The sequence below is a fragment of the Heptranchias perlo genome, chromosome 9, assembly GCF_035084215.1.
Source record: "Heptranchias perlo isolate sHepPer1 chromosome 9, sHepPer1.hap1, whole genome shotgun sequence".
Classification (NCBI taxonomy): Eukaryota; Metazoa; Chordata; class Chondrichthyes; order Hexanchiformes; family Hexanchidae; genus Heptranchias; species Heptranchias perlo.
The window spans coordinates 63,896,957-63,924,811 of NC_090333.1; the positions used below are offsets into that span (position 1 = coordinate 63,896,957).

The 27,855-nt window shown below is 44.9% G+C and overlaps 1 protein-coding gene across 1 annotated transcript in view; it reads left to right on the forward strand.

Annotated features, from left to right (window-relative positions):
* Positions 1 to 27,855, forward strand: part of LOC137325483 (potassium channel subfamily T member 2-like) — a 576,738-nt gene that overhangs the window by 257,443 nt on the left and 291,440 nt on the right. Inside the window, exons 10-13 of the mRNA XM_067990641.1 lie at positions 4,296 to 4,476; positions 20,074 to 20,238; positions 21,833 to 21,969; positions 25,467 to 25,530. Of these exons, the coding sequence (XP_067846742.1) occupies positions 4,296 to 4,476; positions 20,074 to 20,238; positions 21,833 to 21,969; positions 25,467 to 25,530 (547 nt within the window). The remainder of the gene's footprint in view (positions 1 to 4,295; positions 4,477 to 20,073; positions 20,239 to 21,832; positions 21,970 to 25,466; positions 25,531 to 27,855) is intronic.

The following is a 27,855-nucleotide window of genomic DNA, read 5'->3' on the forward strand; positions in this document are numbered from 1 at the left end:
GTGTGTACATAATGGGTTTTTTTTAAACCAATACGTTGAAGAACTAACTAGAGAACAGGCAATCCTAGACTGGGTATTGTGCAATGAGAAAGGATTAATTAACAATCTTATTGTGCGTGGTCCCTTAGGGAAGAGCGTCCATAACATGATAGAATTCCTCATTAAGATGGAGAGTGAAGTAGTAGAATCCGAAACTAGGGTCCTGAATCTAAATAAAGGAAATTACGAAAGTATGAGGTGCGAGTTGGCTATGATGGATTGGGGAACTTTACTAAAAGGGATGATGGTGGATAGGCAATGGCTAATATTTAAAGAACGTGTGCAGGAATTACAAGAATTATTCCTTCCTGTCTGGCGCAAAAATAAAACAGGAAAGGTGGCTCAACCGTGGCTTACAAAAGAAATTAAGGATAGTATTAGATCCAAAGAGGAGACATATAAAATTGCCAGAAAAAGTGGCAAGCTTGAGGATTGGGAGCAGTTCAGAATTCAGCAAAGGAGGACAAAGAGATTGATTAAGAAGGGAAAAATAGAGTATGAGAGTAAATTAGCAGGGAACATAAAAACTGATTGTAAAAGCTTCTATAAATATGTCAAGGGAAAAAGATTAATGAAGACAAATGTAGGTCCCATACAGTCAGAAATGGGGGAAATTATAATGGGGAACAAAGAAATGGTAGAACAATTAAACGCACACTTTGGTTCTGTCTCCACAAAGGAGGACACAAATAACCTCCCAGAAATGTTAGGGAACGAAGGGGCGAGAGGGAGGAACTGAAGGAAACCAATATTAGTAAAAAAAAATAGTGCTAGGGAAATTAATGGGGCTAAAGGCTAACAAATCCCCAGGGCCTGATAATCTACATCCCAGAGTACTAAAGGAAGTGGCCCTGGAAATAGTGGATGCACTGGTAATCATCTTCCAAAATTCTATAGACTCTGGAACAGTTCCTACAGATTGGAGGGTGGCAAATGTAATCCCACTATTTAAAAAAGGAGGGAGAGAAAAAACAGGGAATTACAGGCCAGTTAGCCTAACATCAGTGGTGGGGAAAATGCTAGAGTCTATTATAAAAGATGTGATAACAGAACACTTGGAAGGCATTAACAGGATTGGACAACATCAGCATGGGTTTATGAAAGGGAAATCATGCTTAACAAATCTACTGGAGTTTTTTGAGGATGTAACTAGTAGAATAGATAGGGGAGAACCAGTGGATGTGGTGTATTTGGATTTTCAGAAGGCTTTTGATAAGGTCCCACACAAGAGGTTAGTGTGCAAAATTAAAGCACATGGGATTGGGGGGAAATATACTGGCATGGATTGAGAATTGGTTGACAGACAGGAAACAGAGTGTAGGAATAAACGGGTATTTTTCCAGGTGGCAGGCAGTGACTAGTGGGGTACCGCAGCGATCAGTGCTTGGGCCCCAGCTATTCACAATATATATCAATGATTTGGATGAGGGAACTGAATGTAACATTTCCAAGTTTGCAGATGAGACAAAGCTGGGGTGGAATGTGAGCTGTGAGGAGGATGCAAAGAGGCTCCAATATGATTTAGACAAGTTGGGTGAGTGGGCAAGAACATGGCAGATGCAGTATAACGTGGATAAATGTGAGGTTATCCACTTTGGTTGTAAAAACAGAAAGGCAGATTATTTGAATGGTGATAGATTGGGAAAAGGGGAGGTGCAATGAGACCTGGGTGTCGTTGTACACTAGTCGCTGAAAGCGAGCATTCGGGTGCAGCAAGCAGTTAGGAAGGCGAATGGTATGTTGGTCTTCATTGCAAGAGGATTTGAGTACAGGAGCAGGGATGTCTTACTGCAGTTGTACAAGGCCTTGGTGAGACCACATCTGGAGGATTGTGTGCAGTTTTGTTTGTCTTATCTGAGGAAGGATGTCTTTGCCATGGAGGGAGTGAAACGAAGGTTTACCAGACTGATTCCTGGGATGGCAGGACTGACGTATGAGGAGAGATTGGGTCAACTAGGCCTATATTCACTAGAGTTTAGAAGAATGAGAGGTGATCTCATTGAAACATATAAAATTCTAACAGGACGAGACAGATTAGATGCAGGGAGGATGTTCCCGATGGCTGGAGAGTCCAGAACCAGGGGTCACAGTCTCAGGATACAGGGTATGCCATTTTGAACCGAGATGAGGAGAAATTTCTTCACTGAGGGTGGTGAACCTGTGGAATTCTCCACCACAGAAGGCAGTGGAGGCCAAGTCATGAGATGTATTCAAGAAGGAGATAGATATATTAATGCTAAAGGGATCAAGGGTTGTGGGGAAAAAGCGGGAACAGGGTACTGAGTTGGACAATAAGCCATGATTATTTTGAATGGCGGAGCAGGCCTGAAGGGCCGAATGGCCTACTCTCGCACCTATTTTCTTTGTTTCTCTGTTTCTATGCTTGGACTCCTTGGTGCCATACTTGGTTGAATGCTGCCTTGAGGACAGTTACTTTTACCTCTCCTCTGGCATTTAGTTTTTGTGCCCATTCCTCGATCAAAGCAGTGGCGAGATTTGGAGCTGAGTAGTTCTGACGGAACCCAAACTGAGCACTGAGCACTGAGCACATTCTTGCTGAGTAGGTTTCATTTGATGGCACTATTGATGGCTCCACCCAGTACATTCTTGATGATTGAGAGGAGACTGGGCTAGATTTGTGCTGGATAAACCTGAGTAATCTTCCCCATTGTTGTGTAGATGCCAGCATTGCAGTTGCAATAGCTTGGCCTGGGGAGCAGCTGGGACTGGAGTGCTGGGATGATGGCAGGGCCCATAGTCTTTGCTGTGTCCAGTGCACTCAGCTGCTTCTTAATTTCACATGTAGTGAACTGAATTTACTGGACATTGGCATCTAAGATGGTGGGAATCACGGGAGGAGGCCAAGTGGCATCATTCACTTGCACTATTGGCTGAAGACTCTTGCAAGCATTTCAGTCTCACCTTTTGCACTTGCATGATGGGTTCCAACATAGGGTTCATTCTTGGAGCCTCTTTGTCATGTTAGTTGCCTGATTCTCAATCACCATTTTTGACTGGATATGGTAGAACTTTGGTCTGATTCTTTGAGTGTGGAACTGCTTAGTTCTAATCTATAGCCTGAATGAAAAACAGGAATTGGTGGAAACACTCAGCAAGTCAGGCAGCAAGGATGAAGAAAACAGATAAGAGGTTTCGGATATGGGTTACTTGAGGAAGTGACCCATATCCAAAACCTCTTATCTGTTTGGACTCTAGGGAAATCAAGGGATATGGGGATCGGGCAGGAAAGTGGGGTTGGAGTGAAGATCAACCATGATCTGATTGAACGGCGGTGCAGGCTCGAGGGGCCATATAATCTACTCCTGCTTCTATTTTTTACGTTCTTATGCAGAATTGAAGGTTGTGTCAGGCCATGAGATTGCATATTGTTATCATATATAATTCTGCTGATGGCCCATAGTGCCTCATGGATGCCCAATTTTGGGCTGCGAGATTTGTCCTTTGCCTGACCACTTAACTTTTAACATGGTGGGTCACTTTGTATTACACTTCATATCTCCAGAACACTGTATAATATCCAAAGTGATTTTCAGTGACCATCAACAATGCCACTCCTTAATCAACCAAAAGTAGATATGTTGCTGGTTTGTGATCTTTTCCCTCGGCTTCAATTTTTCACTACCATAAATTGCTTTATCTGGAAGCTTAGTCAAGAGCTAGCTAGCAAAGCGCTCTCATTGAATTTAATTTCAGACCAGAAGTCAAATAGAGCCTCCAAATGTTCAAATGTTTTGATTGGTGGAAACATGACCAAATGCAATCCTGATTCCAATATTATCGAAGATCTGTTGAATAATTTTGCATCTAACACTGAAAAAAGTTTGTTTTTATTTATATTTAGCTAATTATTTAGCTGTTTAAATTATAATATTCTGAATAACAAACAGGGTATATTTTGGCCAGAAAATGCCTTTTTGAGTCACCTTGTTTTCACATACAGATGTCACAGAGTTGAAGCATTAAAATGTTTTTCTCTTGGAGAATGCATGAAAGTACAAAAGGTTTACTTTTCAAATCAATCCTATGACTTTTAAATAACAGAACCAGCTAACCTCCAGGAGATTAGCAAAAAAAATTGCCTAAATGATGATGCACCTTCAAAAACTTGAGAGATTGTTGAACAACTAAGGAATACAGAATGGAAATATTCTCCTGTTCTGAAGGTAGCTGTTAGGTTGTGTGGTAATAGTGTTCTGTAATATTTTTTAACCCTTTAATGTTCTTTAAATTTTAAGCATCTGTGGAATACAACATTTGGAAAGAGCAGGGAATAACCTGACCCTGTTTGATTCCCTTTACTTCTGCATTGTCACCTTCTCTACTGTGGGGTTTGGTGATGTCACACCCAAGATCTGGCCCTCCAAATTGTTAGTAGTCATCATGATCTGCGTTGCCCTTGTAGTGTTGCCTATACAGGTAAGCAGTGGAATGCATGAAGTATGTTTGAAAATGATATCCATAGCCTTCAATGTTGTGTGTATTTAAAAAGCTGATTTAAAAAGTATTTTTAATGATTACTGTTGTTTAAACCTTTTATTTCTGGTATGATCATAATAGACTTGTTAGCAAAATTAAAGCCCATGGGATTAAAGGGACAGTGGCAGCACGGATACAAAATTGGCTAGGGGACAGAAAGCAGAGAGTAGTGGTGAACAGTTGTTTTCCAGACTGGAGGGAAGTATAGAGTGGTGTTCCCCAGGGGTCAGTATTAGGACCACTGCTCTTTTTGATTATATATTAATGACCCAGACTTGGATATAGAGGGTATCATTTCAAATTTGCAGATGACACGAAACTTGGAAATGTAGTAAGCAATGTGGGGGATAGTAACAGACTTCAGGAGGACATAGACAGACTGCTGACATGGGCAGATGCATGGTGGATGAAATTTAACTTCGAGAAGTGTGAAGTGATGCATTTTGACAGGAAGAATGAGGAGAGGCAATAAAAACTAAATGGTACAATTTTAAAGGGGGTGGAGGAACAGAGACCTGGGGGTGCACATGCACAAATCTTTGCAGGTGGCAGGACAAGTTGAGAAGGCTGTTTAAAAAAGCATATGGGTTCCTGGGCTTTATTAATAGAGGTATAGAGTACAAAAGCAAAGAAGTTATGCTAAACCTTTATAAAACACTGGTTAGGCCTCAGCTGGAGTATTGTGTTCAATTCTGGACACCACACTTCAGGAAGGATGTCAAGGCCCTAGAGAAGGTGCAGAGGAGATTTACTAGAATGGTGCCAGGGATGAGGGACTTCAGTTGCATGGAGAGACTGGAGAAGGTTGTTCTCCTTAGAACAGAGAAGGTTAAGGGGAGATTTGATAGAGGTGTTCAAAATTATGAACTGTTTTGACAGAGTAAACAAGGAGAAACTGTTTCCAGTGGCAGGCAGGTCGGTAACCAGAGGACAAAGATTTAAGGTGATCGGCAAAAGAGCCAGAGGCGACATGAGGAAACATTTTTTTACGCAGCAAGTTGTAATGGCCTGGAATGCATTGCCTGAAAGGGTGGTGGAAGCAGATTCAATAGTAACTTTCATAAGGGAACTGGATAAATACTTGAAGGGAAAAAGTTTATAGGGCTATGGGGAAAGAGCAGGGGAATGGGACTAATTGGATAGCTCTGTTAAAGAGCCAGCATAGGCAGGATGATCTGAATGGCCTCCTCCTGTGCTGTACTTACCATGATCTACTTTTAAATGGCTCACTATTTATTTCAAATAATTGTGTAATTCCATAGATTATAGATCGCATGTTGCACTGTTAACTGAAAGTTCTCAGCTGTGTTCCCATTTTCAAAAGTAAATGTTAATCATGACATATGAGGAGCATGTATGAGGCCAGAAGAGGGGATTAACATCCACTGTAGCCATTTATGTACCCAAGGAGTACAATTATCCTCTACAGATTAATTTATTGCTGGTATAGAGATTTCTGCACAGATTTTATATAGTGTTTCCAGTACAATGACTGAAATAATTTACTGTAAAGATATAATGCCCTATAATTTCACTTTCCCCAAAATCTATCTACTTAGAAATTCATGTATTCTGCTTGCTAATTACTAATATAATTATTTTAATCATGCCATTTGTGCATTTTCTTAACTAAGTTTGAACAACTCCTTAAGAAATACAATAGAAAATTTGTAGTATATATAGAACGCTTTCCTTTGATTCATATAACTGGACTTCGGCTGCAGGTTGAAAGTGCTATTGTTGAGCTTCCTCAAAGCTCTAAGTTTGATAATTCACTATAATGAGACTAAACTGCATAATTAATCATCTTTATAATCTCAAGTTGAACTGCGCTGCTTACTTACACTTCCATGATGTACTTATTGTTTTCAGTAGACTGAATTATGATTTCCAATTGTCACCATTGCTCCTATATCTCAGGCAGTGTCTTATAGGAAACAACGCTAAATACAGATGTGCAAGAAGAATTAATGAAGGCTGTTAATCTATGGTACATTGAAGGAGAATATGTCATTTGCAGTCCCTTCAATCAGGCAATTGTATTTATTTACTGTTCAACAAGTTACAACATTTTCATTCTTTCCATCTGTTTTCTGCTTTACTTTTAATTTCGTGAGCATGCAGAGAAATATACAAAGAAAAAGAGGAAAATATGAATCGACGATAGGAAAACCCAGTCGTGATTTGCAAACATTGCTTCCCACTCCGTTTAGTAGCGCTATGGAAACAAATTTGAAGTTTCAGAGAGGAGCATAAATAATTTGATTAGTTTTTCGAACTTACTGTTGCGATTGAAAGAAGAGTTAAAAGTATTTATTTTAATAATACCAGCTGAGTAACTGGTAAGTCTGGGTCCGGTAGTGTAATGGTTATCAGAGGTCTGGACCAATAATCCAGAGAACGTGAGTTCAAATCCCACCATGGCAGTTTGAGGATTATAATTCATCTTAAAATATCTGGAAATAAAGATCTGGGCCCCGATTTTCAAAGGAAATTGCGCGTGCGCAGCAAAAATCGGGGAAATCCCAAGTGGGTGAGGACGCCGACTCCAACCCGCCAACTTCCAGGTTCCCCATAGTGCACGCGCACCTCATTAATGCCGATTAAAGCCGGTGGGATGATAGTTAAAGAACCAAATATAGCTCATTGAAGTACTTAAGGTACTTTTATTTCTGACATAGTAGTTAGTTAAAACGATTTTATACTGACCTGGGTGGCTTTCCCACATCTTCTGATTCACTCCTCTCCAATATCCCTCTCAGCCCCCGATGTCTCCCTCTCTGATGTTCCCCCTTCCCCCCCACCCACCTCTCTCTCTCCTCCCTCCGATCTTCCCCTCTCTCTCTCCCCCCTCCGATCTTCCACTCCCTCTCTCCCCCCTCCGATTTTCCCCTCTCTCTCTCTCCCCCCTCCGATCTTCCCCCCTCTCTCTCCCCCCTCCGATCTCCCCCCTCCGATCTTCCCCTCTTTCTCTCCCCCCTCCGATCTTCCCCTCTCTCTCTCCCCCCCGATCTTCCTCTCTCTTTCTCTCTCTCCCCCCCGATCTTCCCCCCCTCTCTCTTTCTCTCTCTCCCCCCGATCTTCCCCCCCTCTCTCTTCCCCCCCGATCTTCCCCCTCTCTCTCTCCCCCCCCCACCGATCTTCCCCTCTCTCTCTCTCTCCCCCACCGATCTTCCCCTCTCTCTCTCTCTCTCTCCCCCCAACGATCTTCCCCTCTCTCTCTCTCCCCCCACCGATCTTCCCCTCTCTCTCTCTCTCCCCCCACCGATCTTCCCCTCTCTCTCTCTCTCTCCCCCCACCGATCTTCCCCTCTCTCTCTCTCTCCCCCCCCACCAATCATCCCCTCTCTCTCCCCCCACCGATCTTCCCCTCTCTCTCTCTCTCTCTCTCTCCCCCCACTGATCTTCCCCTCTCTCTCTCCCCCCACCGATCTTCCCCTTTCTCTCTCTCTCTCTCCCCCCACCGATCTTCCCCTCTCTCTCTCCCCTCACCGATCTTCCCCTCTCTCTCTCTCTCTCTCTCTCCCCCCACTGATCTTCCCCTCTCTCTCTCTCTCTCTCCCCCCACCGATCTTCCCCTCTCTCTCTCTCTCTCTCTCTCCCCAACCGATCTTCCCCTCTCTCTCTCTCTCTCTCCCCCCACTGATCTTCCCCTCTCTCCCTCTCTCTCTCTCTCTCCCCCCACCGATCTTCCTCTCTCTCTCTCTCTCCCCCCACCGATCATCCCCTCTCTCTCTCCCCCATCGATCTTCTCCCCTCTCTCTCTCTCTCTCCCCCCACCGATCTTCCCCTCTCTCTCTCCCCCCACCGATCTTCCCCCCTCTCTCTCTCTCCCCCCACCGATCTTCCCCCCTCTCTCTCTCCCCCCTCTCTCTCTCTCCCCCCACCGATCTTCCCCCCTCTCTCTCTCCCCCCACCGATCTTCCCCTCTCTCTCTCTCCCCCCACCGATCTTCCCCTCTCTCTCTCTCTCTCTCTCTCCCTCTCCCCCCACCCCACCGATCTTCCTCTCTCTCACTCTCTCTCTCTCTCTCTCTCTCTCTCTCCCCCCCCACCGATCTTCCTCTCTCTCTCTCTCTCTCTTCCCCCCCCGATCTTCCTCTCTCTCTTCCCCCCCCCGAACCTCCTCTCTCTCTTTCCCCCCCCGATCTTCCCCTCTCTCTTTCCCCCCCGATCTTCCCCTCTCTCTTTCCCCCCCGATCTTCCCCTCTCTCTTTCCCCCCCGATCTTCCCCTCTCTCTTTCCCCCCCGATCTTCCCCTCTCTCTTCCCCCCCCGATCTTCCCCTCTCTCTTCCCCCCCCGATCTTCCCCCCCCCGATCTTCCCCTCTCTCTTTCCCCCCCCCCGATCTTCCCCTCTCTCTTTCCCCCCCCGATCTTCCCCTCTCTCTTTCCCCCCCCCGATCTTCCCCTCTCTCCCCCCACCGATCTTCTTCTCTCTCTCTCTCTCTCTCTCTCTCTGCCCCCCCACCGATCTTCCCCTCTCTCTCTCTCTCTCCCCACCGATCTCTCTCTCTCTCTCTCTCTCTCCCCCCCCGATCTTTCTCTCTCTCCCCCCCCCGATCTTCCCCTCTCTCCCCCCCCGATCTTCCCCTCTCTCCCCCCCGATCTTCCCCTCTCTCCCCCCCGATCTTCCCCTCTCTCCCCCCCGATCTTCCCCTCTCTCCCCCCCGATCTTCCCCTCTCTCCCCCCCCGATCTTCCCCTCTCTCCCCCCCCGATCTTCCCCTCTCCCTCTCCCCCACTGATCCTCCCCCCTCTCTCTCTCTCTCCCCCCACCGATCATCCCCTCTCTCTCTCTACCACCGATCTGCCCCTCTCTCTCTCTCTCTCCCGCCAACGATCTTCCCCTCTCTCTCTCCCCCCACCGATCTTCTCCTCTCTCTCTCTCTCTCTTCCCCCCCCCCCACCGATCTTCTCCTCTCTCTCTCTTTCTCTCTCTCCCCCCACCGATCTTCCCCCCTCTCTCTCCCCCCACCGATCATCCCCTCTCTCTCTCCCCCCACCGATCTTCTCCTCTCTCTCTCTCTCTCTCTCTCTCCCCCACGATCTTTCTCTCTCTCTCTCCCCCACGATCTTTCTCTCTCTCTCACCCCGATCTTCCCCTCTCCCTCTCCCCCACAGATCCTCCCCCCTCTCTCTCTCTCCCCCCACCGATCATCCCCTCTCTCTCTCCCCCCACCGATCATCCCCTCTCTCTCTCCCCCACCGATCTTCCCCTCTCTCTCTCTCTCTCCCGCCAACGATCTTCCCCTCTCTCTCTCCCCCCACCGATCTTCTCCTCTCTCTCTCTTTCTCTCTCTCCCCCCCACCGATCTTCCCCTCTCTCTCTCTCCCCCCACCGATCTTCTCCTCTCTCTCTCTTTCTCTCTCTCCTCCCCACCGATCTTCCCCTCTCTCTCTCTCTCTTTCCCCCCACCGATCTTCTCCTCTCTCTCTCTCTCTCCCCCCCGATCTTCCCCTCTCCCTCTCCCTCCCCTGAATTTCCCCGACTCTCTCTCTCTCCCCCACCGATCATCCCCTCTCTCTCTCCCCTCACCGATCTTCCCCTCTCTCCCCCCACCGATCTTCCCCCCCCTCTCTCTCTCTCCCCCCACCGAACTTCCTCTCTCTCTCTCTCTCTCTCTCTCTCCCCCCCCCCCCCGATCTTCCCCTCTCTCTTCCCCCCCCCCCGATCTTCCTCTCTCTCTTCCCCCCCCCGATCTTCCCCTCTCTCTTCCCCCCCCGATCTTCCCCTCTCTCTTCCCCCCCCGATCTTCCCCTCTCTCTTCCCCCCCCCCCCTGATCTTCCCCTCTCTCTTCCCCCTCCCGATCTTCCCCTCTCTCTTCCCCCCCCGATCTTCGCCTCTCTCTTCCCCCCCCCGATCTTCCCCTCTCTCTTCCCCCCCCCCGATCTGCCCCTCTCTCTTCCCCCCCCGATCTTCCCCTCTCTCTTCCCCCCCCCGATCTTCCCCTCTCTCTTCCCCCCCCGATCTTCCCCTCTCTCTTCCCCCCCCGATCTTCCCCTCTCTCTTTCCCCCCCCGATCTTCCCCTCTCTCTTCCCCCCCCCGATCTTCCCCTCTCTCTTCCCCCCCCGATCTTCCCCTCTCTCTTCCCCCCCCGATCTTCCCCTCTCTCTTCCCCCCCCGATCTTCCCCTCTCTCTTTCCCCCCCCGATCTTCCCCTCTCTCTTTCCCCCCCCGATCTTCCCCTCTCTCTTTCCCCCCCCCGATCTTCCCCTCTCTCTTTCCCCCCCCCGATCTTCCCCTCTCTCTTTCCCCCCCCGATCTTCCCCTCTCTCTTCCCCCCCCCCCGATCTTCCCCTCTCCCTTCCCCCCCCGATCTTCCTCTCTCTCTTTCCCCCCCGATCTTCCTCTCTCTCTTTCCCCCCCGATCTTCCCCTCTCTCTTTCCCCCCCCGATCTTCCCCTCTCTCTTTCCCCCCCCGATCTTCCCCTCTCTCTTTCCCCCCCGATCTTCCCCTCTCTCTTCCCCCCCCGATCTTCCCCTCTTTCTTCCCCCCCCGATCTTCCCCTCTCTCTTTCCCCCCCCCGATCTTCCCCTCTCTCTTTCCCCCCCCGATCTTCCCCTCTCTCTTTCCCCCCCCGATCTTCCCCTCTCTCTTCCCCCCCCCCCGATCTTCCCCTCTCTCTTTCCCCCCCCGATCTTCCCCTCTCTCTTTCCCCCCCCGATCTTCCCCTCTCTCTTCCCCCCCCCCCTGATCTTCCCCTCTCTCTTCCCCCTCCCGATCTTCCCCTCTCTCTTCCCCCCCCGATCTTCCCCTCTCTCTTCCCCCCCCCCGATCTTCCCCTCTCTCTTCCCCCCCACGATCTTCCCCTCTCTCTTTCCCCCCCCCCGATCTTCCCCTCTCTCTTCCCCCCCCCCGATCTTCCCCTCTCTCTTCCCCCCCCCCCGATCTTCCCCTCTCTCTTCCCCCCCCCGATCTTCCCCTCTCTCTTCCCCCCCCCGATCTTCCCCTCTCTCTTCCCCCCCCCGATCTTCCCCTCTCTCTTCCCCCCCCCGATCTTCCCCTCTCTCTTCCCCCCCCGATCTTCCCCTCTCTCTTCCCCCCCCGATCTTCCCCTCTCTCTTCCCCCCCCCCGATCTTCCCCTCTCTCTTCACCCCCCGATCTTCCCCTCTCTCTCTCTCCCCCCACCGATCTTCCCCTCTCTCTTCCCCCCCCCCCGATCTTCCCCTCTCTCTTCCCCCCCCCCCGATCTACCCCTCTCCCCTCCCCCCCCCGATCTTCCCCTCTCTCTTCCCCCCCCCGATCTTCCCCTCTCTCTTCCCCCCCACGATCTTCCCCTCTCTCTTTCCCCCCCCCCGATCTTCCCCTCTCTCTCCCCCCCCCCCCCCGATCTTCCCCTCTCTCTTCCCCCCCCCGATCTTCCCCTCTCTCTTCCCCCCCTGATCTTCCCCTCTCTCTTCCCCCCCCCCGATCTTCCCCTCTCTCTTTCCCCCCCCGATCTTCCCCTCTCTCTTTCCCCCCCCCGATCTTCCCCTCTCTCTTTCCCCCCCCGATCTTCCCCTCTCTCTTTCCCCCCCCGATCTTCCCCTCTCTCTTCCCCCCCTGATCTTCCCCTCTCTCTTCCCCCCCCCCGATCTTCCCCTCTCTCTTTCCCCCCCCGATCTTCCCCTCTCTCTTCCCCCCCCCCCGATCTTCCCCTCTCTCTTCCCCCCCCCGATCTTCCCCTCTCTCTTCCCCCCCCGATCTTCCCCTCTCTCTTCCCCCCCCGATCTTCCCCTCTCTCTTCCCCCCCCGATCTTCCCCTCTCTCTTCCCCCCCCGATCTTCCCCTCTCTCTTCCCCCCCCCGATCTTCCCCTCTCTCATCCCCCTCCCGATCTTCCCCTCTCTCTTCCCCCCCCCGATCTTCCCCTCTCTCTTCCCCCCCCGATCTTCCCCTCTCTCTTCCCCCCCACGATCTTCCCCTCTCTCTTTCCCCCCCCGATCTTCCCCTCTCTCTTCCCCCCCCCCGATCTTCCCCTCTCTCTTCCCCCCCCCGATCTTCCCCTCTCTCTTCCCCCCCCCCCCCCCGATCTTCCCCTCTCTCTTCCCCCCCCCCCCGATCTTCCCCTCTCTCTTCCCCCCCGATCTTCCCCTCTCTCTTCCCCCCCGATCTTCCCCTCTCTCTTCCCCCCCGATCTTCCCCTCTCTCTTCCCCCCCGATCTTCCCCTCTCTCTTTCCCCCCGATCTTCCCCTCTCTCTTTCCCCCCCGATCTTCCCCTCTCTCTTTCCCCCTCCCGATCTTCCCCCCTCTCTTTCCCCCCCCCGACCTTCCCCTCTCTCTTCCCCCCCCCCCCCGATCTTCCCCTCTCTCTTTCCCCCTCCCGATCTTCCCCTCTCTCTTTCCCCCTCCCGATCTTCCCCTCTCTCTTTTCCCCCTCCCGATCTTCCCCTCTCTCTTTTCCCCCTCCCGATCTTCCCCTCTCTCTTTCCCCCCCCGACCTTCCCCTCTCTCTTCCCCCCCCCGACCTTCCCCTCTCTCTTTTCCCCCCCCCCGACCTTCCCCTCTCTCTTTCCCCCCCCCGACCTTCCCCTCTCTCTTTCCCCCCCCGATCTTCCCCTCTCTCTTTCCCCCCCCCGATCTTCACCTCTCTCTTCCCCCCCCCGATCTTCCCCTCTCCCTCTTCCCCCCCCCCCCCCCCCCCCCATCTCTCTCTCTTTCTCTCCCCCCCCCACCTACCCTGATCTTCAGCGCCCTCAACTCTCTGTTCCAGTGCCGGATGGTTCTGGGTCTCTCTTCTCTCTCTCGCTCTCTCGCCCAGCCCCTCTCTGCGTTGCAGCTCCTGTCAGCCGCCTCAGGCTGACTGCCGGACATGAAACCCGGGAACAACTTTAATCACCATCAACTACATCCCGATCGCATCGGAAAAGGTAAGTTTTTTTTATTTGAGTTTGCCACTCGCACCTTCTCCCCCCACCCCCCCCCCTGCTGCCAACCCGCCACAATTTCAAAATTGAGCCCCTGGTATCAGTAAAGCTGTCGGATTATCATAAAAACCCAACTGGTTCACTAATGTCCTTTAGGGAAGGAAACCGACTGTTCTTACCCAGTCTGGCCTATAAGTGACTCCAGGTCCACACTTATGTAATTGACTATTAACTGTCCTCTGAAGCGGACTAGCAAATCACTCAATTGTATCAAACCAGCTACCATTGATTCAAGAAGGCCCACACCACCTTCCCAGGAAAACTAGGGATGAGCAATAAATGTCAGCCTTGCCAGCGACGCCCACAATCCGAGTATGAATTAATTTTTTAAAAAGTAACTATTATCTGTCAAGTTTGATTCGTTTTTTAAATTAGCTATTTGAAATGAAATTCATTATGACACTGGAAGTGTAAAACTATTTTTCAGATTTCTTTTCTTCCTCCTGTTATTGCCACATAAAAGATAATTAAATCGATCTATTTTCTCTACTCTCTCAAGGTGTTGAAGCTCTCGGACCTCTTCTATTGTCTGCGTTTAGCCATGGATAGAATAAGGCCAAGAAAGGCTGGTTCAGCTTCTCTTCCTAATTGCACTATTTTGTACTCATGTATGCTTTATTTTGCCAAAAGAGAGGAAGGCAGGAATGTTGGGCCATAATAACCTGTATATAAACTCGAAAAATTAACTGATCCCATTGGAGCAGGGTAGTGTATTTTCTGATGCATTCCCTCACGTTGTGCTCCTGTTATCCCTGACACAGACTGGTGAATAATAACTAAAAATGTGTCTCTTGTCTCACCCTCCTGCTGTTTTACATCCTTACTATCCAAACATTCTGCCATTGAAAGGTCTTCGGTCGATGGGAATTGTCCAAGTGGGAGGCTAGAAAATCACACGTTCAGGAATTTGTCTGCTTCCGGCCCACTCCATACACTGTGCTAGTTTCCTGTCGGTGGTGCACTCTCTCAATCTGAGTGTCTGAGACCTTCATTTCCCAGACTAATTCCATACAAATAACCTGATAATGAGGGATGCAGTCAAGTTGCTGTTTTTTTTGCCCCACTCCTGCAGTGTTCTAAGCTTGCCCACTCAAAATGAATATTAAAGGTCGGTGTGTTCTTGCCTACTGGGAATGAATCCTTTGAAGCTGCACTGCTCATTTTCATTTTTCTGCAAGTCATCTTTTCTCATGCCCAGCACAAAGTAAGGCTTCCAAAGGGAAACCCTTGCTTCTTATGAACTAAATATAATCTATGTACAAAGTAATCTCAGAGGTAGCAATAAACCCTTTATTTTGCTAATAAATTTATTGAATATATGATGAAATGCCTCTCTATCGCTTTGATAGACAGACATATAGCACTCTAATAGGTCACATATCAGACTATAAATGATGAATTAGGTTTATCAAGAAATTAATTTGAAAAGAAGCAAGAGTAAACTAGGCAGATTTCACTAAATTAGAATACCTAACGTGATCCCACAATGTCTTCTGCAAAACAATAAATATCGAGAATCCTTTATCTGTTCTCTGCAGTATAATTTCGGATGATAAAACATTATATATGAGAAAAAATAGCTCCTGAAGTCTTCCATTTGCATCCACTTGAATGGCAGTACAGAAAAAAGGGGAACTCATGAGCTAAGAGAAGGCCCCTGTTTCTATCTGTCCTTCAAATGGGCTCTGGATATTGAACTATCAACACCAGCCCCAAACAGCCAGGCTGAAATGCCAGCTGCAACAATGTTACACTACTGATGGGTCAGTAATCTCAAATGTATAACTCTGTTGCATCCTGGCATTCAAGTTTATAGACAACTTAAGCTTTATAGGTAAAAGAACATGTGAACATCTTCTTCCTCATTTGTATCCAAGCCCCCTGGGTGTTGCTGATAGCATCCATCCTGTCAGCTATCACTTGCCAGGTGTTTTGGACTGTGCTTTTCTGGGGAAGGTGTCAAAGAAGGCAGCCCTCCCTTGCCTCACTCCATCCAGCATGAGTTCCAGCATAGCTTCAGTGAAACTTGACATGCATGGATAACAACTTTCCATTGTATTAGAATATTGCAGTTTTAATTTCTATCTCTTGACTTGCAAGTGAGAATTCATCCCTTTAAATGGCTAGTGCAACATTTTAAAGGGCTGTTGTGGATCTTTAAATTCCTGTCAGCCTGCTGCGTGGGTGGGCGTATGCATGGATTAGCTAATTTATACTAATAGCAAATATGGGGCAGGAACAGCGAAATGAGAAGTAAATGGGATCTCCTGCAGTGTGTCATTCCTGCCTAAATTGTGCCATAACAGTAACTATTAGCCTGTGTCTCTCTTGCTTTTCATTTTTCTTTTTCTTTGTATATTTTCTTTTCTTATCTTCTATTCTTTGTTTTCTTTTTTTTTTACCCTGGTTTCCTTCATGTTTTTATTTCCAATTTTCTCCCCGTTTGCCCTTCTGTCTTGGTTTCTCTGTTTTTCTTTCTTATTGATTTTTATATAATCCCTTCCACCAGATTTCATTCAGCAATTTACACATCTTCTCTAGTTTCTGGAAGGCTGAACATAATCAGAAAAGACACACTCTAAGCATTCCACTTGACCAAAAGACCCCTTGTGCCTGAATGGTGGGCCTGAGGAGCACCCTATATTGGGCCTCGGGCCTCAGGCCTCGTTATCATTGAGTTGGCAAGCTGTGGACACCTGTTGGTGTCCCCAGGCAGCTTATCGGTGAAGAGGAATGTTAAGTGGTTAAAGACAACTGGGAGGGTAGGGGACTGGGGTCGGGAGGGTATCTGATCAGGGCGAGCTGAGGCTAGGAGTAGGGGGGAGTAGTGGAGGTGATCGTAGGGGTTAGCGGTGGCGATCGGTGGGGGTAAGGGGGAAGCATGGAAACCTGGTTTCCCTCAGGGCAAAACAGTATTGCAGAGGGAGCTTCAAACAGGTATTATTTGCATAGGCAAAAGGCCTAATGCCTGTTCCAGGCGTGGGCCCGGGAGACAATTCTTTTTTTGCCTATATCAATATAGAGGGAGGCATACTTTTGGCTCGTAATGAATGTGCGTTTCCTGCCCGCCATATTGGAGGCTTAGGAGGCCGTTTAGCGCCTATAAAATGTGTGCTGCGCAGTCGAATTTCTAGGCCCATGTGTTCTGTGGTGCTGGTTACACCCACTCACTTGACTAAGTGCAGCTGGCATTGGTTACATTATTGTGCAGGGTACAATGGATTGAAATGTAGAAATATTGCCTACCAGCTGTTTTTTTTAGCAAAAATTATTTATTATTTTGGAGCACCGGAAATCAAATAACTGACAGAGTGGAATTTTTTAATTAATAAAATTGATGCAAGAAAAATGCTCATTACAATCTAATCTTAATTACTGTGGCTGTAGGTTACAAGGAAAAGAGTTACAGCTTTAGTTACTCAAATCTCTTATGATTGGTATTGGGAGGTACTGTGGATGATCTCACTGTTAATTTGCCCCTGGTATATTTTTCTTCTTGGAATCTGGCCAAGGCACTAATTGCTCATTCTATTTGCTCTGAGGCCATTGAGAGTCAACCATATAATGTAGAACTCGAGTCACATTTAGGCAAGCCCAGGTAGGGTGACGAGTCCTTGCCCTGAAGGACATTAGTGAACCAGTTTGGTTTTTACAACAAGCTAGCCCACAAAATGACAAGATATATTGGGGCAGAAATTGCTCCTGAAATGACAGAGAAGCTCGACTGCACTCTCCATTTTTAATGGCAAATCGAAGGAGCAAGTTCCTGCGTTTGCACTTGTGCACTAAAACGCCAAAATTGTGAACTTGCTCCTATTTGTCCGCCCGTGATTTGACAGCTGTGAATTAAAGGGCCATCGCATGCTACAATCATTGAAATCACTGAAAAAGCTCAAACTTCTCATTCGTCCAGCTGGAAAGTAACTAATTACATCACCAAAACTAAGTTTTAAAAGCATGTTAACTGTTTATGACTGCCAAACAACTACAAATTAAATTAAAAAAATGTGGAGTCTCATTTACTCATTTTAATAGTTTTTAGCCATTTAAAAAAAAAATTTGAAGAATTATTTTTTTTTACTTTTCCCTTCTGTCTCTTTAATTCAATTATTTCTTTGGCTTTTTATTAAAAAAAAATGAATGAAGTCTGCTTGCCTGCATATGGGCGTGACTTCTTTTCCTGCCAGATTTTGTGGGCATGTCTTCTATTGTCACAGACTGTTCCATGCGCATCGACTTACCCTGCTCAGAGGCTGAGTTGATAGCGCACGTTTTTTTTTAAAAGTTCAAAATCAACCAAGTCGACGCCACTGAGCCCGCAGTAAACAGACTCGTTAATTTAATTTGCAGGAGCTGCAGCAAGCGTTGCCACACTGCTCTGCGCAAGTTCTGGCAATATGAATTCAATTTTACACCTTGCCTTAGTGAGATTTGAAATCACAACCTCTGTCTGGGCTGCTCATGCAGCACTGCGACCACTAGGGCTACCGTACCTAGTTATGGATTTTAATTCAGCCCAGAATGTTACCTATCTGCTGGCTACAGGTTTGCCAGGTGAAATGGGTTTAGACAGTTTCAAGCTAGTTCTTAATGTGCAAAACTGCCCTAATTTGGTACTGACTACTACTAAATTGACAGTCTAATTTAGAGAGGCCTCAAGGATGGTTGTTGGGAGAAATGGGAAATGCCACGCTGGTGCAGTCGGTGCTCTATGTACTCTTTAAATGAAGACATTGGGGAAAATAGCAGGAGTTTTATTTTGCATCTAACCCATAATGTACCTGAACTGTTGGTGCTTGATGTTTATACTGGGTACAAAAATGGAAACCTGTTTCTCAGCAGTGACATTCTTCACCTTGTTGAGAACAAAAAATTCACCAAAAAAAAACATTTAAAAATACACAGCAACTCTCTAATATCCATGTTCAGCAAAATAAGTGTAAAAGTCTGATGAGATGAAATCCCTCCTATTAATAATTTTACTTAAGAAGTTGGTATCAGTACAACATGGGAAATCCATGGACTTTTCCACTTAAACAGGATGGATTTCACCCCTTCATTGCTCCATTGTTGCGTAAGCCGTATTGTATTTCTCTTCGTTCAGTGTGGTAAGTTTGATGTATACATAAACTTTGATACAGATCAGAGATTTCCAATAAGACTGCTGATTGGACATTATCTGGCATTATTAGCACCCCACCTGATTTTACAGAATAAACTTCATTTACATAGTATGGGCGAGTTCCCAGACGATATTGGGCCTGACATTGGGAACTCAGAAGATGGCTGCTTACAAGGGTGATGGGCAAATTTAATGATAAGAGGCTGCATATGGGGATAAAAATTTTAGTAGCAATAGTGAACGCTGCTGATATTTTTGATGTATCTATTTAAGCCTTTACAAAGATTATTCAGGTAACAAAAATGTTTGTCAAAACCCAGTAGCTGGTACGATAAATGTGGAGGCAGAAAACTGAGTCTGTGGTGATGTGATGGAGTAGTGCAACCCTCCAAAGCTCATGTTGGATGGGAAGTGGAAGTGGTGCAGAATCTCATCACATCAAGGAGTGGAGCTCTGCTTTCCACTCCAGGGCACCATCCCCACAGGACATGATTGCAACATGCCTGGAAGGAGGCTGAGAAAGGCAGCTTGATTTTTGCAATTAATTATCATAGTCACTGAGCCCCCCCCTCCCCCCAGACCAATGATGCATGTTAGTTGCAGGTGTCCTTGCAGCAAACAGTGCAGCTCTGCATCTAGCTGTCTCCTGACCTGGAACCAGTGGAGCCAATTATGTATGGTTGTTGTCTGTAAGTGTGGGTGGGAGGCTATTGGCAAGTGGATGCAGTCTGTCTCTGGCATCCTTCCATTGCTTCTCCACTTATTCCTCCAAAAAAAAGTAAAGGGGAATTCCCATTCGGAAACCCATTGCTCCCAGATTGTGGTATACCAAAAAAAGTACTATTGCCAGAGTACTTGGCAGGCAGCCTCCTGAACAATGAAGTGAAAACGAGAGGAGCAGAGAACAAAAATTCATCAAAATACTGCTACAAATCTTTCCATAGGGCTCTTCAAATGCAGTTCTGTAATCAGCACACCCTAACAGGTCTGGTTGCCCACTTTAAATAGGCAGGTAGATGACTGATCTCTCTACTGGCATAAACACTAGGACATTATATTGGCATGTAAGTAACCTCTCCAGAGGCTAATTTTATTACAATTAACCACAAACTTTGCCACCAATATAAAGCCCAACCAGCAAATTGGATGGGTCGCTATATGGGTAAGAATTGGGTATAACTGATCATTCGCCCATTATTTCCATTGATTACACACACTTTACTCTCATTAATTGGACATAGCTGATTGGAAAATCTATCCTTATGTACCTTCTGCTCTGTAGAAATTAATAAATATAACCTTACAAGACTTCATAATTCCCTTTATGCAATCTGTATAGAAACTACAAATTTTGGATTTGATAATGCACATCAATAAATGAACAGTATTGTAATCTGGACTAGTTACAGTAATAAAAAAAATCTGGCCTTTCTGTCTTCATTAATCATGTGCTGTATCTTCCTACTTTGCTTGTGCAAGTTGGTAAATAATGTCCTGTCCTGTAGTTTGAACAACTGGCCTATCTTTGGATGGAGAGACAGAAATCTGGAGGAAACTACAGTCGCCACAGAGCTCAGACAGAGAAACATGTTGTGCTGTGTGTCACCGCTTTGAAGATTGACCTGCTAATGGATTTTTTGAATGAATTCTATGCTCATCCCCGGCTGCAGGTTATAAAGAATATATGTACTAATCATATAGTTGTCTATTAAAGGGAACAGTTTAAAACATGTACAGTTGAACCTTTCATTATAAGTTTAGTACAGTACAACTGCTTTCTGCTATGATGTCCCCTTGCAACCACACTTACCAGCACTAGCTTATTTTACTAATAGTAGTTAAGGAATTCACTGTTTTAATGTATTAAGTCAGCAGAACTGCATTTAAATGTTAGATGAGGGAGAAAATATTTTTGTATTTTAATTTTGGCATGTCAGTATTTGAATTTACTAAACTTCATTAAGCCATTCGTGTTTCTATGGGAACTTTTAACAGTACATCAGATTCTGCAATTGTTACTAATCAATTCACCAAACCACTAAATAAAATATTGCACAATTATACATTGAGTTCAGTAATATTTTCACCTCATATCAGGATTAAAGATCATGTGGGTGATTTTCCATTTAGCGGCAATTTTTACACTGATTTACTGCCATAAGAGGAATAGCTATCTAGGCTTTAAATATAATTTTACAATGTTTACACAGTTGGTATTGTCTGTTGGATTTTGAAGGACAGTAAATTTTTTACACTGGCCAATTAATAGGAGGGTGGATCTAATTCATTTCAGTAATGCTGCATTTTCCAAATAGTTTTGTGATGTATGAATCTGGGGTGTAAGTCACACTCAAATCAGAACCTCTCCATCAGTAGTGAACAGTTAGTGCAATAAAATTCAACTTTTATTATCAAAAATATATTACTGAAAATGGGTTTGGTTGGCAACATGAATCAATATAGGTGAATGCCAAACATGACGTTGAGCACTGCTTTATCTGCAATTAATTCTGTAGAAATTGTACAAGAAATATATCAACAAAAATAAATGTTTTTTTAACATTTTAAACTTACTTTCCAGAATACTGACAACATATAGCTTTGCATTGGACATCCAATTCTATTGCACAACAGCACATCTTAAAAAAAAACTAGCTCAGTACTCACATGATATGTAGGATACATGAATGTATGCAGTCTTTTGAGGAGTCATTTGCTATTTTTGTGAGATGTATGGCAGCTAAACATTTTCTGAGATGCAAGACGAATGATTATCAGTTCTTCCATTACTAACCAGGCTTTTTCCCGTACAAAATTACTGTTTTGTAATGGTAGCATAACGCTTATCCAGTTTACAACATAGATATAAAGGAGTAGATGCTATGACATACACGAGCCATACATTACCAGCTGTAAGATTATTGTTAGCTTTAGCCTGGCATATATTATAAAACAATATTTAAATTGTTGTTATGACAATATCTCTGTACTAAAAATATTGTACAAGACAAATTAAAAATGTTGTTAAACTCCAAATGCAAAATAATTAACTAATATATCAATTATGAATGCACATTGATAGGTGAATCAATAGTAACAGAGAAAAGGTATGAAGATATATTACTTTCATTTGCTAATGTCAGTAAAAAAAAATCATGAGTATAAAGAGGATTTCCCCTTTTTATTTTGCTTATGTTAGAAAATGGAAGAAAATACACCCCATATTCTACTAATTGTATTTGTAACCTTTCATTTTTCTTCCAGGATTACTATGTAGTGATCCTTTGTCCTAATGAAATGGATTTACAGGTTCGGAGGGTGTTGCAAATTCCAATGTGGGCACAAAGAGTAATTTACCTACAGGGATCAGCATTGAAGGACCAAGACCTTCTGAGAGCTAAGTAGGTGTACAGTGACTTTTCCTTTGTGCTACCAAAACCTAAAATAACATAGTAACAGTTTCAGGCGGGGGAAGACCTTCTGTCCATCTCATCCACCTATCCACAGTATTCCCTTGGTACATTTCTAATAACCTTGAATCCTATTTGTTGACTAGAACCAGTCTAGTTCCTTCTTGAAACTCATTAATGTTTCTTGTAGCACCAACTGTGTTGGCAATCTGTTTCACATACTTAACCACCCTTCTGGTTTAATAAAAAGGACCTCCTGCATATCTCATTTTCTTTTATTGTCTTTAATTTGTAAATATGACCACTTGTGCTAAAATTCTCTTCACAGTCTAAAAAGCTTACTTGGATTGAATTTGTCCAAACCTTTCCTAATTTTAAAAACTTTGGTCACATACTCTCTCAGTCTCTTTTCAAGAGAGAAAGACCCAGGGTGAATTCATCATTCACTTAAGTTTTGGAACCAACTGTGTAGCCCTTCTTTTGTACCCCCTCCAATAACTGAATATAAATTTTGAAATAGGGAGATGAAAACTGCACACAACAGTCCAGATGTGGTTTCACCAGGGCCAGATACTGTTTTAAAATGCCCTTTCTCGATTTATATCTCATACCTCATGATATGCATCCCAAAATTCTGTTCACTTTTTTTAAACAGCCTGAGAACATTGTACTGATGGTTTTAGTGACCTGTCCACTAAAATCCCAAGATCTCGTTCCTGTTCTAACACCGCTGGTACACTCCCATTTAGCACATAATACGCATCAACCTTGCCTCTGCCAAATCTCGTAACTTTACATTTCCCTGTATTAAATTGCATCTGGCATTTCTCCACCTGCTTGTCAAGATCCTTTTGCATTTGTGTACATTGATATTTAACAATTGCCACTGTTCCCAATTTGATAATGCCTGCCAATTTGGATATGTTGGACACAATTCCTTCTAAATCATTTATCAAAATGATAAACAATAGCAGTCCCAACATTGGAACTTGTGAAACTCCACTGCTAACTGTCTGCCAAGCAGATACCTCCCCATGCACTACTCTGTATTGTTGTCTACTAACCAACCATTTGCCAATCCATTTTAATACATTCCCATCTATCTCAATGGGCTTGGACCTTGTGTAGTGGCCTATTATGTAGGACAGTGTCAAATGCCTTCCTGAAATCCAGGTAGATGGCATCCACTTTCTCTCCCCTATCTACTAGGTCTGTCATTTCAAGGAAATCCAATAAATTAGTCAAGCATGACCTCCCACACTGACTCTATGATCATTTGTGATTTTGCCCCTGACTTTACATGCCATTTTCAGAACATCATTGGAACTGGAATGATGTTTTAACTTTTTGAGGACTGCAAATTTCGGGCGGAACCTGTTCATATCTTGTTTCCATCCCACAATGGCTGCGTTGTTGTTTCCTCCGATCGGGTCTGTGGCTTGTCCACGGTGCATGTGCCAATGCTGCCTGAAGCTCATTTCAAAAAATGCTAGTGAGGAAGACTGGTGTGGGAGTGGCTGAACCCATGACCTGTACTCCCAATCCACAAAGAAAGACTTAGAATGAATGAAAAGAAGCCTAATGCGGAAGTGTTTTACTTTGGAGCCTGCAGCCTGGAGAAGCTTTGAAGAGCAGTTACTCAATTTTTTGTGTAATACCTAAAGAGAACTGACCTCTTCTCAAACAGCCTGAGAAGCTCTTAGACCACCAGGATATTTTTCCCACCAACCACAGAGATTCTGAGTTAAAGTCATGTGATTCCCAATGGGCCATCCCCTGTTCTCTATTTTAATGTCAGAGTAGGAGCAGTAGAGGATGGAGGAAATGAGAGTGAGGTAACATTTGAGGAAGATGTGCACTATAAGATATTACCCCAACACCCCTCCCCCACCCTCACCCCCACCCCCAAAGGATTTACAGGCCATTCAGATTTTATGAAGATCTCAGTGAGGAGCTTGCCTGAGAAGAGTGTGCTTTACCAAAGACATTGGAGGGGAGCTTTGCCACCTTCTACATAGAACATCTTCCCGGACAGCTCTGCCTGTGGCTCCGAAAGCCACCACGGCATTTAATAATTCTCAAGTGATCAATAGCCATCTTACTCCTTCTTCACACTGTATTTTCTGTGGGTGCCTTTCTTTTTCCTATTCTAGTGCTTATCCCAGGTGCAACCTGTAGACCAGTATCTTGAGAGGTAGATCTTGAGGTACAGAAGGCCCTCGAGGTAGCTTGGTTCTGAGAAGGACCCATTGCCTGATCAGCCTGGTCTCACCTCCGACATGCCACTTGCATGGTGCGCTGATCGGATAGGGTGGATGCCTGGCATGTGCTGCTGTGCTGAGAAGCGGCAGCCTCGTGAGTAAACTCCAGCCATCATTATTGTACTGGGGCCTGAATCTGATAATCTGCTGATCAGCGGAAAGACTGGTCCAATGGATGCTTTCAGACAATGAAAACTCTGAGACACAGCAGCCTACATCCCAGCCCCATGTATGAAAGCCTTCACATGGGGTTCTGTCAAATCTATTTTGTTCTGTGTATTTTAGGAAGCAGCTCGGTTTTATGGTCTTGTGCGTAGCTTACCCGAATAAAAAGTAGCTAACTTATAGAAACTTTGTGAAAATGTTTTCAGTGCTGGCTGGAATTAGGCAACTGTATACATAAATAATTATACTCCGTTTTCCATCTTTCTCGGCTGCATCTGGCACAACAAAGAGTTGTCTATAAAAGCTATTTCTAGAAATCTGCAAGAACATGCTGCGAACAGCCTGGTTCAGCCTCAGATAGTGGCCAGGGAGAGGGACGGAGTTGTTAGCTATGGCACGGAGTTTGTGGCGGGTTATAATCCAATAGTGTTATTTACAATTCCATGGTATATACTCCTAACTCTGTTATTCTTCTGACTGCAAGCCACAATACGCCCTCAGCAGTTGTTTTATAATCATTAATCCTTGAACTATAAAGCCATCATGCATCGGCTGCATTGAAACATTCTGGTGACAGATATCAACTGTCATTTCATGTGAAAAATGTGTGAAAATGGAATAAAGCTTCCCTCACAAATACCACATTGATTAATCTAGGATAAATAACTGATTCATAGGAGTGATATTCAGTGAGTTTTCATTTCCAGATTCAGCCGATGGCTATAAACTACAGAAGCTTTGTTGTCATGGTTTATAACAGCAACTGAAACCCCCTAATGATATCTCTGCTGTGTATCACTTCCATGTGTTTATTACTCTGTACATTACACACACTAGTTGAAACTGTCATTAACGTAATAATTGGACAGCGAGAGTAACATGATTTATGTTAGTGTTTGTATTTTGCACATTGAGGTCTGCATGCATTTTTGCTGCCAGTATTATTTGCAAATATGCCAGTGAATACACTAATAATTCTCAAATATTTGTCTTTCAATCGCCAACCCATGTCCTTAAATACTGCCTTCCTTTACAACTGGATCTTCCCATGACTTGATTCAGAATGGATGATGCTGAAGCCTGTTTTATCCTTAGCAGTCGATATGAAGTTGACAGGACAGCTGCTGTAAGTTGTATTTATATAAGTTTGAAATTTATCATGCCATTGTACTCCTATTGAAGAAATGTTTTTTGGACATCCCTAACCAAGATATAATAAAGTAAATACAAGTATTAAACCATTTCTGAAGATAAAAAAATACATGAGGAGAAATTGGTCCTTGCGCCTGTTTTCTGGACAAAACACGGGGCTACAAGGACCAATTTTGAGGCGCAACGTCCCATGCCTGATCTGTGGCTGGGGTGCGGGCAGTGCAATATTGGTGAAAATGGCTTTCCAGGTATCAGTGGTGTCTGCCTGAAGCTGGCCTTAAGCCCCTTAGGTATGTTTCTGACCCCACCATGAAATTATGTGGAGCAGGTGCCAGGTCTGTTCGGTTCACCGTTATCTGCTCTACATGTGGCCTAATCTGTGATTATAAGTTTTTTTTTTGCACATCTCATTGTGGAGCTGGGAGGAGCAGGTGTGCTCTTCACGGCTCTATAACACCACTGCAGACTATTTTCAAAACAAATTTGGACTTTTACTGAATTATTACTTGAAAATCACTTTCCAAACTATTTATTTTCATGCCAATAAAAAACTATGCATAAATTTGATTATATTGGCATAACTTTGCTTAATTTATTATTGTTAGCATACATAATGTCATGTTGTGACTGGAATGAATAACGTTGGATAATTATCTTTGGTTACGTTTATGATGAATTGTAACTTCTTTTGAAACAAAACAAATTACTGCACCCTGTAAAGGAAATTGGTATTTCTCTTAATTAAGCTAAGTGAGTAAAAGTATAAGAAGAAAATATTTTATTATCTTCTGAAATGGTTTAATGGTTATAATTTATGATATCTTTGCTTACAGGAAATGCAAACGTAAACTATTCACCTGTCTTGGTATTGCTTGATGATTTGACTGTTTACCCAGATATGAAACTGCAAATAATGAAGCATTGAGATTAAATTATTGTAAAATGACATCCGTTATTCTAATTACATTTGATATGGCTTAACTTTTTATTTCAAAATGATAAAGCATTCTGAGAAATCAGTTCCCTATGGGTCGTCTTAAAGGCCAGTGCGACCTATTCAAGCCACGTTGGTCTGCAATTCCCTGAATTGTATTATGCAGAAATTACAGAAATTTTGACTCTTCCTATGTCTTCTTGCCGATGGGAACTTACACTGAAATTTCCTACAGAGCTCATTTGTAAAAACCAGTAAAAGGAAGCTCAAATGTAGTGCCACCAATAGGGGTAACAGCGAGTGATCTGCTGTCTCATGCTATGGCACCTTACTCTTGGAGCCTCTTGCCTCTGCTTTTCCTCTCCATTAATATACAGAACAGGGGTATTGGGAAGGTCATTTCATTCTGAGCGCATAGGGGTGAGGTAAGCACCCAAAAAATTTCAGGTGCAGTGACACTGACTTTAGTTAAATATAGTGCAAGTCTCAGTAAGAAAAATTCAAAAACAAATCGCCAAGAAAAACTCCTATCAAACCTCGGAAATTTCAGTTACGCTGATATCAGGTAACCTCTGGCCTAAGTTTATAGGCGTAAATCTTTGTCAGCGCATTACTAGCATAAATGCAGGAACTTGCGTAAGTGGTCTTTTGTGTGGTGGGTGGAGCTGTGTAAATGAGCGGCAGTGTTTTGGCAGACGTATCTTGGAAGCGGCACAAACAATTGAGAAAATCTGTGTGTGTGTGCATGATGGTGTTTCAGTGTAAAACTGGCGTGAATCAGTTACATGCAAATTTCTTGGGGGCAAAAAACCCCAATGTGGTTGCACCATAAAGTTCGAGTAAATTCCAGGCTAACATTTTTGTTTTATAATACCAGCAAATTTGGCAAATGAACATGTCTAATGACACTTAATGAGAGAGTCTCATTTTGATTATTGCAGAATTACACTAGCTAACAAAACCTGCTCAAGTTGAACACAGGCAGCTTTATTTCCCGATGGAAAAGTAAACATTGTTTACATATTTGCAGTAATTCCCACATTGTTATTTATATTCATGAAGAGGGGCCTGTGTTCCAGGGTAATTTCCAATTGATTTGATTCAAGGAATGAGCATTGGGTAATATTCTATCTCTTGGTCAATAATCACTACCTATTTACTTTAGTGTTGGGAAATCTCATTTGCAGTCTGAAATGTAACTGAAGTGATAAAGCGGAAACCTGTTTATTGATTTCTCAGTTATTCATCTTATTCAGATTCTGTTGTACAAAAAGGATCGTACGCATTAATTATAACAGGAAACACTGCAGTAGTTCAGCCCTAGTTACTTGTATTTTAATCTGAAATAAAAATAAAACATCCTGC